Source organism: Pristiophorus japonicus, chromosome 15, assembly GCF_044704955.1.
Source record: "Pristiophorus japonicus isolate sPriJap1 chromosome 15, sPriJap1.hap1, whole genome shotgun sequence".
NCBI lineage: Eukaryota > Metazoa > Chordata > Chondrichthyes > Pristiophoridae > Pristiophorus > Pristiophorus japonicus.
In genome coordinates this window covers 78995803-79013923 of record NC_091991.1, presented here as the reverse complement: position 1 = coordinate 79013923, position 18121 = coordinate 78995803, and the positions used below count along the sequence as shown (strand labels likewise).

General features: G+C 45.0%; 1 protein-coding gene across 1 annotated transcript in view; it reads right to left on the bottom strand.

Moving 5' to 3' along the window:
* Positions 1–17595, bottom strand: part of gxylt1b (glucoside xylosyltransferase 1b) — a 98814-nt gene extending 81219 nt beyond the window's left edge. Inside the window, exon 1 of the mRNA XM_070900640.1 lies at positions 17175–17595. Within this exon, the coding sequence (XP_070756741.1) occupies positions 17175–17356 (182 nt within the window). The 5' untranslated portion in view covers positions 17357–17595. The remainder of the gene's footprint in view (positions 1–17174) is intronic.
* Positions 17596–18121: the final 526 nt, after the last annotated feature.

Sequence of the window (18121 nt, the reverse complement as noted above, 5' to 3'; positions counted from 1 at the left end):
AAATGTTTCTATAAGATCACCCCTCATCCTTCTGAACTCCAATGAGTAAAGACCCAGTCTACTCAATCTATCATCATAAGGTAACCCCCTCATCTCCGGAATCAGCCTAGTGAATCGTCTCTGTACCCTCTCCAAAGCCAGTATGTCCTTCCTTAAGTAAGGCGACCAAAGCTTCACGCAGTACTCCAGGTGCGGCCTCACCAATACCCTATACAGTTGCAGAAAGACCTCCCTGCTTTTGTACTCCATCCCTCTTGCAATGAAGGCCAACGTTTAGAATGGAGTATCTTAGAAATTGCAATTTTCGGCATTTAGTTTGCTCCAGTTCTAGTCAGTTAGAACAGTTTCATTTTGGAACAGATTTTTTTTCAAAAAGGGGGCGTGTCCGGCCACTTACGCCTGTTTTGAAAGTTTAGGCAGCGAAAACTTACTCCAAACTAACTTAGAATGGAGTACGTGTAGATTTTTGTACGCTCAGAAAAACCTTGCCTACACTTAGAAAATCAGGCGTAGGTTACAAATCAGGTGTAGGGAATGAGGGGGGGGGGGGGGTGTTTACAAACATGAAACACATCACTATTACAAATAAAGAACCATCATCAATAATAAATGATAAATAAATCAATAAATCAACCAATAAATCAATCAAAACTAAAATTTTTTTTATCAATAAATAAAAAAATAAGTTTCTACTCACCGACTGCAGCACCGGGAGCCCTCCAACAGCGTCCTGGGACGCACCCCACCCCACCCCCGCAGTGTGTCTCTCTCTGTCTCTGTCAGTATATCTCTCTCTCTCTGTCAGTGTCACAGAGTCTCTCTCGCTGTCAGAAACACAGAGACACTGACAGACAGAGAGGGAGGGGGGAGGGCGGAGAGCAGAGGGAGGGGGGAGAGCAGAGGGAGGGGGGAGAGAGTAGAGGGGAGGGGGGTGGAGAGAGAGGAGAGGGGGAAAAGAGCAGAATGGGTCTAGCTGACGTGAAGAAGCCGGGCCGAACACTTCAGGCAGGGCCCGCCCCCAGCAAGATGCCGGCCGGGCAGGCGGGCCCCGCCAAAGGAAGAGTGAGTGGACCGGACCTGAAGGGGTGGGATGGGGGGAGCCGGAGCGGAGCGGGAGCTGGGGGGTGGGGTGGGAGGGAGGGAGGTGAGAGAGCCAGAGGGAGCGTGAGCTGAACAGAGGGGGGAGCCGGAGCCAGAGCAGGAGCTGGGGGAGGGAGGTACAATCCGATCTTCGCCGCCCCAGTGAGGCCATTCGGCCAAAGCTAGGGGCGGCGTGCTTCGGGCCCCTCCCACACAGTTTCGGGCGCCTGAAACTACTGCACATGCGCGTACATTGTAGCGCATGTGCAGTGGTCCTGGCACTGTTTTCAGCGCAGGGACCTGGCTCCGCCCTCCACAACTCGTGCTGCCCCCCCGCCGACAGCCTAGATCGACCTGAGGGAGTGGAGAATACCGAGGTAAGTTTTCGGCACGGTTTTGTGCGCGGAAATCAGGCGTGGCTCGCGGGGCTGCGCTGTTCTCGGCACGGCCCGAAACTTGACCCCATTATGATTAAGTTTTAACAGGTGTGATGGCCCTTCTTCACTATGGTGCTGGAGGACATCTTAGATTTGTTCTAAATATGTCAAACTCAAAGAGGATCAAAAACCCCTGGTCCGGATGGATTGGAACCACGCAGTTTAAAAGAATCTAGGGAAGAGATAGCAGAGGCATTGCTACACATATTTAATAATTTATTCGAAAAACTTGTAGTGCCAGAGGACTGGTGGATAGCTAATGTATTACCTAAAATTAAGAAGGGAGATAGAACATGTCCAGGGAATTACAGACCAGTCAGCTTAACATCAGTGGTAGGAAAAATAATGGAATCCCTACTAAAGGAGAGAATACAAGAACATATAGAAACAAATAGTATAATAATGAATAGTCAGCATGGATTCCAAAAGGGAAAATCTTGCCTGGCCAACCTTATTGAATTTTTTGAAGAGGTAACAGAGAGAGTCGACAATGGTAATGCAGTAGATGTAATTTATCTAGATGAATAAGGTTAGACACTGCGGAGTCAGGGGACAAGTAGCAGAATGGATTGCAAGCTGGCTTCAAGACAGAAAGCAGAGAGTTGGAGTATTCACAGTGGCAGAAGGAGGGTAGTGGTGTTCCACAAGGATCAATGCTGGGACCATTGCTGTTCACAATTTACATTCACGATTTAGACTTTGGAACCAAAAACACAATTTCTAAATTTGCAGATGATACCAAATTAGGGGTATAGTCAATACTGAGGAGGAATGCAACAAATTACAGGAAGACATTAATAAACTTGCAGGATGGGCATATAATTGGCAAATGAAGTTCAACACAGATAAATGCGAGGTAATATATTTTGGTAGGAAGAATAGAGAGGTCACTTATTACTTGGAGGATGCGAGTCTAGGTGGGGTAGAGGAATAAAGAGATCTCGGAGTACAAATACACATCACTAAAGGTTGTTTCACAGGTTAGCAAGGCCCCAAAAAAAGCAAACCAAGCACTAGGGTTTATTTCTAGAGGGATAGAATTGAAAAGTAGGGAAGTTATGCTAAACCTGTTTCGAACCTTGGTTAGGCCACACTTAACTGCGTAAAGTTCTGGTCGCCATATTAAAAAAGGGATATAGAGGCACTGGAGAGGGTGCAGAAAAGATTTACAAGCATGATACCAGAAATGCAAGGGTATACATAACTGGAAAAAAAGAACAGGCTGGGTCTCTTTTCTCTTGAAAAAAGGCAGAGAGGTGATCTAATAGAGGTCTTTAAAATTATGAAAGGTTTTGATATCGTCAATATAGAGAGAATGTTTCCATTTGTGGGGAAAAGCATAACTAGAGATCATCAATACAAGATAGTCACCAAGAAATCCAATTGGGAATTCAGAAGAAACTTCTTTACCCAAAGAGTGATGAGAATGTGGAACTCGTTACCACAGTGGGTGGTTGAAGTGAATAGTTGAAGTGAATAGTATAGATGCATTTAAGGGGAGGCTGTACAAAACATGAGGGAGAAATGAGTCGAGGGTTATGCTGATGGATTTAGCTGAGGAAAGACAGGAGAAGCTCGAGTGCAGCATAAACGCTAGCATGGAATAGTTGGGCCGAATGGCCTGTTTCTGTGCCGTAAATCCTATGTAATTCTATGTTAACCTCTTGATAGGGATTCCGTTTTATGATTTCGTCTCCGTAGGTTTCCCATTCATTGTGTTTCTGGATTAGCTGTGTGATGTGTAGGTCTACACTGTTCTCCTCCTCCTCTTCTTCCCCACTCCCACCCAAAAACAGTCAGGTTTTTTTGATTGTGCTTGTCTCCGTTTTTCCTTGCATTATGGGATTCTATTCTCAGCATTTTAATCAGAAATTGCTCTGTTTGTTCTTTTCCTTTCAAGCCTTCAAAACGTTCCCTTAGTCTGCTGTGCTCTGCAGCATTCCTTATTCTCCCAGTGCTCCAGATTGATCTTGGATTAACTTGATACTTAAAATTTCTAACTTTCTGCTCTTTGCCAATTGTCAAAGCTCAGTGGTTTCAAAATTGTTTTTGTATTTTGTCTCTTCACTATCTGTACGCATTTTATTTTTGCAAATAATAAGTTTTTTTTTAATCTTCAAAAAAATGAATTCAAAACTTTCATCTGTGGTACAGACTATAATCTCCAACTGAGGACTGTTTCACATTACACACGATTCTCACTAATCTTTTAACCAAACTCCAATATACATTATGATTCCCCCACAGTAATCCTTTGATTATGCATGTACAGCTCTTTCCAAGTAGAAGATATTGTCATACTTCCATTGGCAAATGTATAGCTTCCCTCAAATGCTTTCAAAGTAAATTATATGAAAATACACATTTCAAAAGCACCGCTCCAAAGTGCTGATTATTACATATTAGAATAAAAATAGTTCAGATCATTTTGTTTTGTGTATTGCCCTTTTAGTATTTAAACCTCAGTGTGCCTACCTTGATTGAAATGGCAATAGCAGCGGTTACTGTAACTTCACACCTCCTCCAACTAGTGAAACCATTATTTAAAGGGCCATGGTATGTGTCCATGCTGTGATCATGAGGATGGTGGCTGTGCACTCACAGTTTATGCCGAGTTGCACTCATCATCTGCTCACAATTATTCCTGGTACCTACTCACCAGGATTGAAACCCACTCTCATCAGCTGTCTAATTTCCATCTAATGACTACATTTCTTTGGGGGAGATGGATGTAAGCAGGCTCTCTTTAGGATGGAGTTGATTGAAAAATGGCATGGCCACTGATGCCATTTTGGAACCAAATATATACTCAATAGCAGACTCAATAATCCAATACCTGAGCCAGGCAAGTTTACAGTACTGGAGAGGACTTGGAAAGAGCTGTACATGCATAATCAAAGGATTACTGTGGGGGAATCATGATTAACCATGCAGCTTGCTTCAGTGATAGGACAAGTCACTGGTGAATGGTATTCTTCACACCTGACTCTAAATAACTCTGTAAGCCAATGTCCCAATGGATAGGAGGATCCTGGCTAGATAGGCAGTAGAAAGGTGGTTTTGGCTGGTGTCAGCCAGTGGCTCAGTGGGTAGCACTCTCGCCTCTGAGTCCAAAGGTTGTGGGTTCAAGACCCACTCCAGAGACTTGAGCACAAAAATATAGGCTGACACTTCACAGCTGAGGGAGCGCTGCACTGTCCGAGGTGGTGTCTTTCGGATGAGACGTTAAATCGAGGTCCCGTCTGCTCTCTCAGGTGGACATAAAAGAACCCATGGCACTATTTCGAAGAGGAGCAGGGGAGTTTTCCCCGTCCATGCTGTGATCAGGAGGATGGTGGCTGTGCACAGTTTATGGTGAGTTGCACTCATCACCTGCAACCAACATAACAAAAACAGATTATCTGGTCATTATCTGGTTTGTGGGAGCTTGCTGAACGCAAATTGGCTGCTGCATTTCCTACATTACAACAGTGTAAAGCATTTTGGGTGGTCGTGAAAAGCACTATATAAATGCAAGTTTTTCTTTTTCTTTTAACAATCCAGCAGTAATCCTGAGCAAGCTCTAAACCTCGACTTTGCCAACCCGAGCCTAAACTCCCTGAACTTAGGTAAGCGAGATGTGTATGGGAAGTGTGCACTCCATATCAGACAACAAGAAACTCCACCAGTGTGGCTTTTGGTTGGGAGATTCTTAAGTATATCAGACATAAAGTTGAACAAAACAACATTTCGAATAAACTCTAATGGATTTACTAAGTAACTTGAAACATTCAATAAATGAAAATCAACATATGGTTAGAACCAAAGATGAGAACACAGCAATTCTGCAAGAGGAGAAGTTGTTTTTCTCAAAGTACCAAGACTGCTAGACATCTTATGATCGCAACATTCAACTGTTAGTTAACTTATTCATATAGAACTCAGGCAGTCCATACCTTTTAGGAACCTTACCTGACATCAATGCAGGCAACTTCTTATGTCCCCCTTTCTAAATCAGATAAACTGCTCTTCCAATAACTTGTTTATAGTTGCAAACTGGAACTGAATTAGGAGAGCTGCATTCATATATCCCGGGAAAATTATTTGTAATTAAAAACTGTTTTTTGTCAATTCCCTCCCTTTCTCTCCCACTGACTCCTTGCTGGGGAATGGTTCCACTCACTAGTCGCAATTATTCTTGTGCGAGCTAGAGACAGTCAGCAGGTTATTCAGCGAAAGGGGCATCACAACCAGGCAGATTCGGTCTTCGCATGACATTCACACATTTTCTCAGCAGTGGTCACTGGCTGCCAATCAGGAGCAAGTATCGTGGCCAATTTCCTCCTCCTTAAACCAGGCTCACTAAGACAGAATGTCGAGCCCTACCAAACCCTCAGTGGAGACTGCTTAAACTCACCACAAACCAAGGATTGAACCTGGAATATTCTCGCTTTGTATGGCTCAGTTACTCACTGAATAACCTCAGTGTGGCAGTGAGGAGCTCTTTAACGAAGTCTATTCTGAATTCTCTAAATTTACGGACAGCATCAGCATAAATGCTGTGATGATCCAGAGCTGAATTTGAGGCAGCGTATAAATTTGTCCATTGCTTTATTAATACAACCGTACTCTCAAACTTTACTTAGGAAATCAATCCTCAAACAGGCTTCCTCCTCAGCAGAATAAAATATAGCACGGAATTGGAAAAATAATTTGCCACTGCAGCCAGATTTGTTTCCCCTCTACCAATGGTGGAGCAACCCTACTTTTCTTCCTAGTACCAATGCTACAGTTTTATCTGGAAGCAGTCTTACTGATTAATATTTTGGACAAAAATATTTATTTTTACCATAACATTTTTCTGAATCAGAATAAATTTAACAAATGTTACTAAATGTATGATTGTTTTCTTGTTGCTTTGCTCTTTTTAAACCCAACATGTGGAAGATTGTTGATTAAGTTATGTACAAAGTAGTATCCATACTATCACACATAAATAAAAGCATTATTATTAGTGCCGCACTGAAGTCACAAATGATCAAATTTATTAGAATAGATAAATCAATGCATAAAAGGAAGAGGGATGCTTGTGCGCTGTCACTGCTTTGCAAAATAAAGTCAGTTATTTAGCCAGTTCCTTCCTGACAGTCACGATTTTTAATTATGAAAATTAATTGCCGCCAGAAACAGGTGTAGTCAAGACCTGCTACACTGCATCTGACAAATGGGACAGTGCTACTGTTTCTCATTCCACGCCCTTATTTTTAATAATTAGCTCAGTATGTAAAGATAACTCATTATTTGAAGTATTCTAGTGATCAAAAAGGGATTTGTAGTTGCCTTCGTGGCTAAGAATTTGGCTTTTTGGAAAAGATTGATCACCTATGCCACTGGGATGTTTCATCTACTTCAAAACTCGTCTGAGCAGATTGGATGCTCAATGCCAATAAAACTGTCACGTGCTATAATAATGTATGCACCTGCGAGAGCTGTTGCGCCTGGAGTCGTCCGTGTTCCATGTTTTTATACAGTGCATGAGATTGCAGCCCCTCTTCCATTATTTGAAGCGGCTGCACTTCAGTCCCACGCGCCTGACCTTTGAGCACCCGGTGTGGAAGGGAGAGGGGGTAAGTCGGAAGGCCGCCTCATAGGACTGCTCCTGGGCCTGGTCAAGGTGGCCATTAACAGGTCCAGGCAGCGGGCGGTGGAGGGAGTCGTTCAGCCAGACTCCCTGCCTCTCTTCTGCGGTTACGTTCGCGCCAGGGTGTCCCTGGAGATGGAGCATGTGGTGTCCACCAGTACGTTCGTGGCCTTCCGCAAGATGTGGGCAGCGGAGGGACTGGAGTGCATCAATTCAACAGGGAACAAAATTTTAATTTAATTTGTCACGGTTCCTTTAATGTTTGTTAGTTAATTTAGGTAATTTGTGGTTTTGTTGTGCCCTTACAAAAGGGGGCACTTGAATTAATATTCTACCAAAAATAGTTGTAGAACTGTAGCTATGCCCTTACAAAAAGGGGGCACTTGATTTAAAGTTCCAGCAAAATAGTTGTAGAGCTGTTGCGCCTGGAAGAGTCCATGTTCCATGTTTTTATACAATTGTGTGAGTTAGCAGCCCCTCTTCCTTTATTTGAAGGGGCTGCTCCTCAATTTCTGGCTGCACTTCAGTCCCTCGCTACTGATCTTTGGGCACCCGGTGTGGAGGGGAGTGGGCAGGTCGGAAGGCCTCCTCGTGGAACTGCTCGCGGGTCTGGCCAAGGTGGCCATTAACAGGTTCAGGCAGCGGGCGGTCGAGGGGGTCTTTCAGCCCGACTGCCTGCCTCCTTCTGTGGCTATGTTTGCGCCAGGGTGTCCCTGGAGATGGAGCACGCGGTGGGCACCGGAGGGACTGGAGTGCATCATTACAGCAGGGAACAGAATTTTAATTTGATTTGTTAAGGTTCCCTTAAAGTTTATTTGTTAATTTGCAGGTTCTAGTGCCCTTACCAAAGGGGGCACTTGGCTTAAAATTATAATTTAAAAGAATTGTAGAGCTGTTGCACTGTGAATGGCTTAGCCAGTCATGTGACGTTCACAAAATTCAATAAAAGACCAGTCAATTGAGTCTAGGTCATCCACGAGGTATGCAGTTGTGGATGAACCGATAATATGTAGTTTAATTTTTAAACCTTTGTTAATAAAACAACTAGTTCTTAATTCTTAAGCAAAGAAACCATGAAGCAAATACATTACACATGCCTTGAGTTGGATGTAGCTTCAAACATTGTGTTTCATGATCTGCTGTTCCTGAAGCTAAGCACTACAATGGGGAATAGGTTGCCAGATTAATTCCACAGAAATCAACAACAAATGTGCTTTTGGAAAGCACTTTCACATTTGTACCAATGATGTTGGAAATGTGAAGATTAGAGGCCTACTGCACAGCTTAAACACTGAGTTACATATTAGTATTTGGGAATCTATAGATCACTTTCAAAAGCTTGCAAATCGAAGGTGTGAAATGAGGTCATCTTATCGGTGAAATGTAAACACGCTCCAAGACAGGATGATGAAATGGGGGCTTATAGTGGGCGTGTTCGTGTGATGGCCGGTATAAGGCGGTACTGCTTAAAAAAAAGTAATTTCAGTTGCAGTGCCAGACATTTTTTGGAAACTTTCCAGTGGCACAGTAGGTTGCGTGTACTAATACAAAAAAGGCCTCAACCTTTGGGAAGGATGCCAGGGCATTGGAGAGGGTGCAGAGGAGATTTGCTAGCATGGTATCAGGGATGAGGGACTTTAGTTATGTAGCAAGGCTAGAGAATTTGGGATTGTTCTCCTTAGAACACAGAGAAGGTTATGGGGAGATTTAATAGAGGTGTTCAAAATTATGAGGGGTTTTGATGAGGGGAGAAACTGCTTCGGCTGGCAGAAGGGTCAGTAACCAGAGGATACAGATTTAAGGTAACTGGCAAAAAGAACCAGGGAGGAAAACCAGGGAGGAGATGAGGAGAAATGTCTTTATGCAGCGAGTGGTTATGTTCTGTAATGCACTGCCTGAAAGGGTGGTGGAAGCAGATTCAATAGTTACTTTCAAAGGGGATTAAAAGATTGCAAAGCTATGGGGAAAAAGCAGAGGAGTAGGACTAATTGGATAGCTCTTTCAAAGAGCCGGCACAGGCATGATGGGCCGAATGGCCTCCTTCTGTATTTTATGATTCTATAATAGTGAGCCATGGAGTGGATAACTTTGAAAGGGACATTAACCCAGAGCATGTGGCTTGCTCCACATACAAGTGCACAGTATATAATTAACCTGCAGAGAATAGAGGGCACGTAGACCAATGAAAATCAGGTTCCGAGTCAGCCATTGGATCAAGTGGGTCTCATCACCCAAGCTAAATGCGTGGGAGCAGGTTCGGCCAGTCTGCAAACAGGTTTCTATATTACACAATGGAGCTCAGCTGGTAAATAATCTTCTCAAACAACAGCCTGAAACATGAAAATAGTGCCACAAAAATAAATAGAACCTGTTGGGAAGCAGAAATTGGTCCTTCTTTTTAAATTTAATGTGGAAAAAGTGAGTAAGCACAATCCTTTCTGCCCAAAATAAGTAGAGCACTTAAGGCACTATATGATGTATTTAAGGAGAAGCTGGATAAACAAATGAGGGAGAAAGGAATAGGTTATGCTGATTGGGTTAGATGAAGAGGGGTGGGAGGAGGCTTGTGTGGAACATAAACACCGGCATGGATCATAGAAGTTAACGGCACAGAAGGAAGCTATTCGGCCCATCCTGTTTATGCCGGCCGAAAAAGCGCTATCCAGCCTAATCTCACTTTCCAGTCCTTGGTCCATAGTCTTGCAAGTGCAAATCCAAGTACTTTGTAAATGATATGAGGGTTTCTACCTTTACCACCCTTTCAGGCAGTGAGTTCCAGACCCCCACCACTATCCGGGTGAAAAAAGTTCTCCTCAACCCCCCTCTAATCCTTCTACCCTTGCTTTAAATCTATGCCGCCTTGTTATTGACCTCTGCTTAGGGAAATAGGTCTTTCCAATCCACTCTATCTAGGCCCCTCAATTTATACAACTCAATTAGTTAAGGAGGAGGAGTGTGAAATATTAGATGAGATAAAAAAAAAAGAGGGGAAATATTAAGGGGGTTAGCATCTTTGAAAGTAGATCAATCACCAGGCTCGGATGAAATGTATCCCCTGTTAACAGAAGCAAGGGAGGAAATAGCAGAGGCCCTGACCATCATTTTCCAATCCTCTCTGGCTACAGGCTTGGTGCTGGACGGTACCGTTGTTTAAAAAAGTAGAAAGGGCTACTAGATCAAGTAATTACAGGCCAGTCAGCCCAACCTTGGCGGTGGACAAATTATTGGAAAAAATTCTGAGGGACAGATTCCGAAGCTGAGGGTTGACTTATGAGGAAAGGTTGAGCCTCTACTCATTGGAATTCAGAAGAATGAGAGGTGATCTTATCGAAATGTATAAGATTATGAGGGGGCTTGACAAGGTGGATGCAGAGAGGATCAACCGAGATGAGAGAAATTTCTTCTCTCAGAGGGTTGTAAATCTATGGAATTCTCTGCTCCAGAGAACTGTGGAAGCTGGATATATTTAAGGCGGAGATAGACAGATTTTTGAGCGATAAGGGAGTAAAGGGTTATGGGGAACAGGCAGGGAAGTGGAGCTGAATCCATGATCTTATTGAATAGCAGAGCAGGCTCGAGGGGCCAAATGGCCTACTCCTGCTCCTATTTCTTATGTTCTTAAAAGAAAGTGGCACGCTGGATCCAAAATTGGCTCAGTGGCTGGAAACAAAAGGTAATGGGCGACAGATGTTTTTGTGACTGAAAGGCTGTTTCCAGCGGGATTCCACAGAGCAGCGTCAAGAGGCCCAACAATCGTCGGGAGCCAGCGGGACATTGAGGAGGCGGAGCGACAGTGTCAGGAGGCCTATAAAAGGCCAGCTGGTGCAACTGCAGCAGGGAGAGAAGGCAAAAAAGTAGAAAGAAATCAAAGGGTGACGTCACAGCCAAGGGGGTAAGTGATTGGCTGGTGATTGGTGAGTAGTTTTTCTTTTCTTTATCAGTAGGTAACCTTTATCATTGTTGTTGCCAAATTAAGTTAGTTAATCTAGCGGTTAAGTCATGGCAGGAGAGCTCAGACATGTGCCATGCTCCTCCTGTGCTATGTGGGAACTCTGGGACGCTTCCAGTGTCCCTGACAACTACATGTGCAGGAAGTGCATCCTGCTGCAACTCCTGACAGACCACAATGCGGCACTGGAGCTGCAAGTGGATTCACTCTGGAGTATCCGCGATGCTGAGGATGCCGAGAATAGCACGTTTAGTGAGTTGGTCTTACTGCAGATAAAGGTTACACAGACAGATAGAAAATGGGAGACCAACAGGAGGAACAGTGGAAGGTAGGTAGTGCAGGGATCCCCTGCGGTCATCCCCCTGCAAAACAGATACACTGTTTTGGGTACTGGGGGGGGGGGGGGGATGACTCATCAGGGGAGGGCAGCAACAGCCAAGTCCATGGCACCATGGGTGGCTCTGCTGCACAGGAGGGCAGGAAAAAAAGTGGGAGAGCTATAGTGGTAGGGGATTCGATTGTAAGGGGAATAGATAAGACTTTTCTGCGGCCGCAATCGAGACTCCAGGATGGTATGTTGCCTCCCTGGTGCAAGGGTCATGGATGTCTTGGAGTGGTTGAAGGACATTTTGGAGGGGGACCGAGAGTCTAGTGAGAAGGAGGAACTGAAGAAAATCCTTATTAGGCGGGAAATTGTTAGGAAAATTGATGGGATTGAAGGCCGATAAATCCCCGAGGCTTGATAGTCTGCATCCCAGAGTACTTAAGGAAGTGGCCCTAGAAATAGTGGATGCATTGGTGATCATTTTCCAACAGTCTTTCGACTCTGGATCAGTTCCTATGGACTGGAGGGTAGCTAATGTAACACCACTTTTTAAAAAAGGGAGGGAAGAGAGAAAACGGGTAATTATAGACTGGTTAGCCTGACATCAGTAGTGGGGAAAATGTTGGAATTAATTATTAAAGATGAAATAGCAGCGCATTTGGAAAGCAGTGACAGGATCGGTTCACGTCAGCATGGATTTATGAAAGGGAAAGCCTGCTTGACAAATCTTCTAGAATTTTTTGAAGATGTAACTAGTAGAGTGGACAAGGGAAGAGCCACAGTTTAAATCCCTTCCGCCACAGTAAACCCAGGGGATGGAATCAGTATAAAACTTCCCTCGGGCTGCAATGGTAAACCTTTTGTATACATAGAGCACCATGATCTGCAAACACCTATGTAGTGCCATGTGAAATGCAAGTCCTGTTGCTTAATGCACGTTGGAAACAAATGTAACTGTACCCTCACTGTGTACCATATGGTGACACATGTAATGTAACTTGATGAATGTACCTCAATGTATCCTGGATCGTATGAATCGTACCTTGAAATGTAAAGTAATGTATTGAACGGAACTGCGGTCAGCATCCAAATGTAATGTATGGAATTGCTGACCGCATCCAAATGTACCGAACTGCTTTCAAATGTATTGTGCACATTTTTTTTTATATGAATAAAGTATATTTTGAAAAAAGAGGCAACTTTAAACTTAGAGGTTTCAACTGTTTTATGATAAATTCGAAATTCAAGTTCTCCATCAAAATATCAAATTCTTAAATAGTTCAATTTTGATGCCTGCAAAAGCATTTTCTCTGTAGCTTCTTCACTCAGCAAAAATATAATGGATACAAGACTGCCAACAAAACTTCAATGATCTCAATAAGGGTGCCATCTACTTTGGCTAAAAACAGGAATCAATCTGTGATTCACATCAAGTCCACAACAACAGCAAAGTAGCTGTGCTTTATTCCCTCTGCTTACTCTCAATGCCCCAGAGTGAATGATGAAATGAAATTTTTTAAAGCTATATCTTCCTCATCAATTTCTCCTTATTTTACACTAATGTTAAACTCCATATATTGCTAAGTCATTCCTCCCTCATGTGATTTTTGGATTTGAAGAACTCGGCTGGGCATCACTTAATCACTGCCTCCAGATTTACCTCATCGCTTTTACTCTTGTTAACTTTTGTGTTGTTTTACATCACAGACCTTTCTCCTTGTTTTTCATGAAAACAAGTGGTCTTCCCTCTAGGGCAAGCAGGTCTTCCAATTGCTTGTGGATAAAAGCACTGCCCAGTTTGAATAAACATGCGATTTTCCATAAAGTGTGCCTGCCCAAGATGATGCATGTGTAATTACTTTAAAGTTGCACTTATGGCTTTTGTTGTTGGTCTATAAATCTGCCTTCGTTCTACAATATAAATAAAAATTCAGACATTTGACCATAATATGGAGGAGAATTGCAAGTTGTGTTAGCCAAGATTATCTGTCTATTTGCTTCAATAGCCTAGAGTCTAACACCATCTCAAAGCAGCAATGCTGACTGATTTAAAATGTGGGTGTGTGGCACAGGAATACAAGGAAATCATTCAATCTCATGGTTCAGATGATTAACAAACAACTGAAGCTTTGCTCTTGTAGTTGGATGTCATCTGAATACCTCGATTAGATTTCTACCTTGTAACTAGTATCATACATCCATCATTCCGACCAGATGTGCATAATTTGATACAAATATCTACTGACTAGCAGATCTTCCATGGCATCGCTCAGTGGATCATAGGATACAGTGTTTTATAACAGAGATGTTATAACATCTAATACACAATTTAATATCAGGGCCATTGACTTAAAGTGAATAATTAAATCAAACTGCAGTTTTATTATGATACAGGTAATCTGGGCTTTTTAATCAGATATTAAATTCTTTAAATCTATCTATTTTGATGAGAACCATAAATCGGTGAAAGAACTTGCATTTATATAGCGTTTTTCACCACCTCAAGACATCCCAAAGCACTTTACAGCCAATTAAGTATTTTGAAGTGTAGTCACTGTTGCAATGCAGGAAGTGCGAGGAAATACAATAGCCAATTTGCTCCTAGCAAGGTCCCAGCAATGAGATTAATGCTTTAGTGGTGTAGAATGAGGGATGAATATTGGCCAGGACACCAGTTCTTCTGTGAAACATGGCATGGGATCTTTTACTTTCACATACAAAGGCAGACACAGCCTTGGTTTAACATCTTGGCGGAAAGGTGGAATTTCTGACAGTATTGCACTCCCTCTGTACTGCAATGAAGCATCAGCCTAAATTATGTGTTCAAATCTCTGGAGTGGGACTTGAATTTATGACCTTCTGACTCAGGGCCCAGAGTGCTGCAACTAAACCAAACTGACAGCTAATAAAAGGACACATTAATTATAAATCTGACTTACCCTATAGAAAGCTCAGTCCCTGGCCACTATCACGTTAATCTAATCCATGATTGTCGGTTAGTTGTTGGATATCTGCGCTCTTTCCACCTACCATCTGTTCTTTAGGTCACGAGTTTTTTGTTGGACCTTGGCCTTCAGTTGTCTTTAGATCTGTTATCCTGTAAATCCCCTGGGAGGACAGACGCACCAACGTTAGCGCCCTCGATCAGTCTGGGAGGGCGCTGAGCACCGAGTCTCGTCGTCGAGAGCATGCAGAAAACAAGCACAGGCAGCAGAAGGAGCGTGTGGCAAACCAGTCCCACCCACCCTTTCCTTCAACGACTGTCTGTCCCACCTGTGACAGAGACTGCGGTTCCAGTGTTGGACTGTTCAGTCACCTAAGAACTCACGTTTAGAGTGGAAGCAAGTCTTCCTTGATTGCGAGGGACTGCCTATGATGATGATGAGGTCATGAGTTTTTTGTTGGACCTCGGCCTTTAGTTGTCTGTAGATCCGTTTTCTTTCCCTCAAGTCGTGATGTTGTTTCCAATTTAAGAACGCCTTGCGTTTACGATTTATTATCTCCTGGGTCTCCTCGTCGTTCTCATCGAACCAGTCTTGATGTTTTCTGGTAGAGTAACCAAGAATCTCTTCACAGGTGCTAATTATGGTGGACTTCAGGATAGACCAGGCACTGATTCATTGGGAGTTGTCAGGTTGGCTCTGAGGCGTTGACTGAATAGGGCTTTCTTTGCAGGGTCTTTGAGTGCTGCAGCATTTTTGTTGCAGTCGCCATTCCGAAGCTAGGTTGATGGAAATAACAGAGTGGTGGTTAGGTGGTGGTCAGTCCAGCAGTCGTCAGCTCCTGTCATGGCACGGGTGATGCGAACATCCTTGCGATCCCTTGCTCGGACGATGACGTGGTCAAACAGATGCCAATGCCTGGAACGAGGGTGTTGCCATGAAGCAACTTGTCAGTGTTCTCTCTTAGGCCAACATCCCCAGCATTAAGGCATTGTTCACGCTCAATCAGCTCCGATAGATGGGCCACAATATCCGCATGCCTGATACAAGACTCCCGAAACAAGCACTCTACTCCGAGCTCCGTCACAGCAAGCGAGTCCCAGGAGGGCAGAGAAAACGCTTCAAGGACATCCTCAAAGCTTCCTTGAAAAAATGTAACATCCTCACCAGCTCTTGGGAATTCCTGGCCCAAGACCGCTCAAAGTGGAGGAGAAATGTTCGCGAAGGCACCAAACACGTCAAGTTTCTTTGCCAGGAGCGTGCGGAAGCCAAGTACAACCAGCGAAAGGAGCGCACAACAACCCAAGCAAGCAATCCACCCACCCACCCGTCTGTTCAACCACCACCTGCCCCACCTGTGGCAGAGTCTGTAGATCCCGCATAGAACTCATTAGTCACGAAGCAAGTCATCCTCAACTCCAGGGGACTGCCTCAGAAGAAGAATCTAATCTATGCTTCTCCTTTAAAAACAATTTCTTCCTTTTCTTTTCCCAGTACAACTACCTTAGAAGATAGATTTTATAACTGGGAGCTGTTGGAGAACTTTAGGAGCTCCACAAGGTGATCAGATTTTTGTTCGTGTGGGGCCAGGCATATTGCACGCTGCAAACTCAGTATCTCAAGAATTCTATATTCAATATTTTTTTTTTTACTGTATTTGTTAAACTGCTAGCTGTATACTAACTATGTTCGGCAATATGCCTCTTTGGATAACTGACACAATCTTTCAAAGTGAGAATATTAAGTACCATTATTGCCACAGGTTCCCATAACAAGAGGTTTGAAAACCACTGCCTTATAAGCTCGGGGGGAGGGTAAAGACAGACAGTTCCATCCTTAAAGCTATCCAAAACCTTTATTCTCTCCTGGTTTCCTGAAAGCATTAATATTTTTGGGCAAGGTTCTTTGTGTCTTGGAAGCTCACCAGTATCCCTTTCAGTGTTCAGTTCCTTTTAGCCTAGACAATGCATGTCAGCAGGCTGTAAAATCCTGTCCTCTCACTTTCTAACCAGAACCATTGGATAGTGACCACATTTACCCCAGCACCATGGGATTGGGGGGGGGGGGCAGTATATTTACTCCCAGAACCATGGGGGGCAGGGGTACATTTACCCCCAGCACCATGGAGAGGGGAGGGGGGTATATTTACCCTCAGCACCATGGAGAGGGGAGGTACATTTACCGCCAGCACCATGGGGAAGGGGGGGGGGGGGTACATTTACCGCCAGCACCATGGGGAAGGGGGGGGGGTACATTTACCGCCAGCACCATGGGGAAGGGGGGGTACATTTACCCCCAGCACCATGGGGAAGGGGGGGTACATTTACCCCCAGCACCATGGGGAAGGGGGGGGTACATTTACCCCCAGCACCATGGGGAAGGGGGGGGGTACATTTACCCCCAGCACCATGGGGAAGGGGGGGGGTACATTTACCCCCAGCACCATGGGGAAGGGGGGGTTACATTTACCTCCAGCACCATGGGGAAGGGGGGGTTACATTTACCCCCAGCACCATGGGGAAGGGGGGGGGGTACATTTACCCCCAGCACCAGGGGGAAGGGGGGGGTACATTTACCCCCAGCACCAGGGGGAAGGGGGGGGTACATTTACCCCCAGCACCAGGGGGAAGGGGGGGGTACATTTACCCCCAGCACCATGGGGAAGGGGGGGGGGGGTACATTTACCCCCAGCACCATGGGGAAGGGGGGGGGGTACATTTACCCCCAGCACCGTGGGATGGGGGGCCGGGGCCCCATGTGATGAGGTGCCCGTGCTGAGGGACCCGGATCCCCGCTCAGAGACCCTCTCTCTCCCCCCTACCTGTCCAGCGGCTCCGGCCGCGCCGCACCAGGCGGGCCCGCCTCCCGAACGCGACCTCGGCCATCCCGAGTGGGCGGCCCCCGATCTCCTTCCTCCGCCTCGGCGATCTCGTTGAACACATACAGGATGAAGAAGGCGGCGAAGACCGAGCACAGCAGCACCGCCCGCAGGTAGCGCCGCATCCCAGCTCCGCTCCCGCCTGCGCGGCCCCGAGTCCCCGCGCGGCCCCGAGCCCTCGCTCCCGCAATGCGCGCCTCTGAGCCCCAGCTCGCGCACTACGCGGCCCCGAGGCGCGGACTCGCACGTGCGCACTGACAGTTATATTTAAATCCGAACGCCCTCCCCGTTCGGAAAGTGTCTCGAGCTCTTTTTTTTTAAAACATGAAAACTTTCTTCAAGGAAGGGTTAAACGGCGGCTTCGCCCACATTCTGGTCCCTGCGGAGGAGGGGGGGTGCCCAGGTCTGATTGGTGGTTGAGTTGCGGGCACTGGTTGCTCGGCAACAGGTGTGCGCCTCATTATGTTAATTTATGCGGTTAATGACTGAGGTCATCCACGATGAGGAAGGATCACGTGGTAACCCCCTTCTTAAAGGGGCACAACCAATAAATTGTAAATTAAACATGAAAAGAAATGCAACTTAACAAATTAAATTTGGTTCCGTGTGTCGATGAAGCACTCTAGTCCCTCCAATCAATCATCGGCAGTCCTTCGAAATCGAGGAAGACTTGCTTCCACTCTCAAAGTGAGTTCTCAGGTGACTGAACAACTATTTTGAAAAGTAACTTTAAATCAAGTGCCTCCCTTTTTGAGGGCATCAAAAACCACAATTTAACAATTGGAAATTAAAGGGAACCTTTGTCAGATCAAATTAAATCAAATTAAAATTTGGTTGCCGGGGGTGATGATGCACTCCAGTCCCTCCGGCGCCCACCTCTCGCGGAAGGC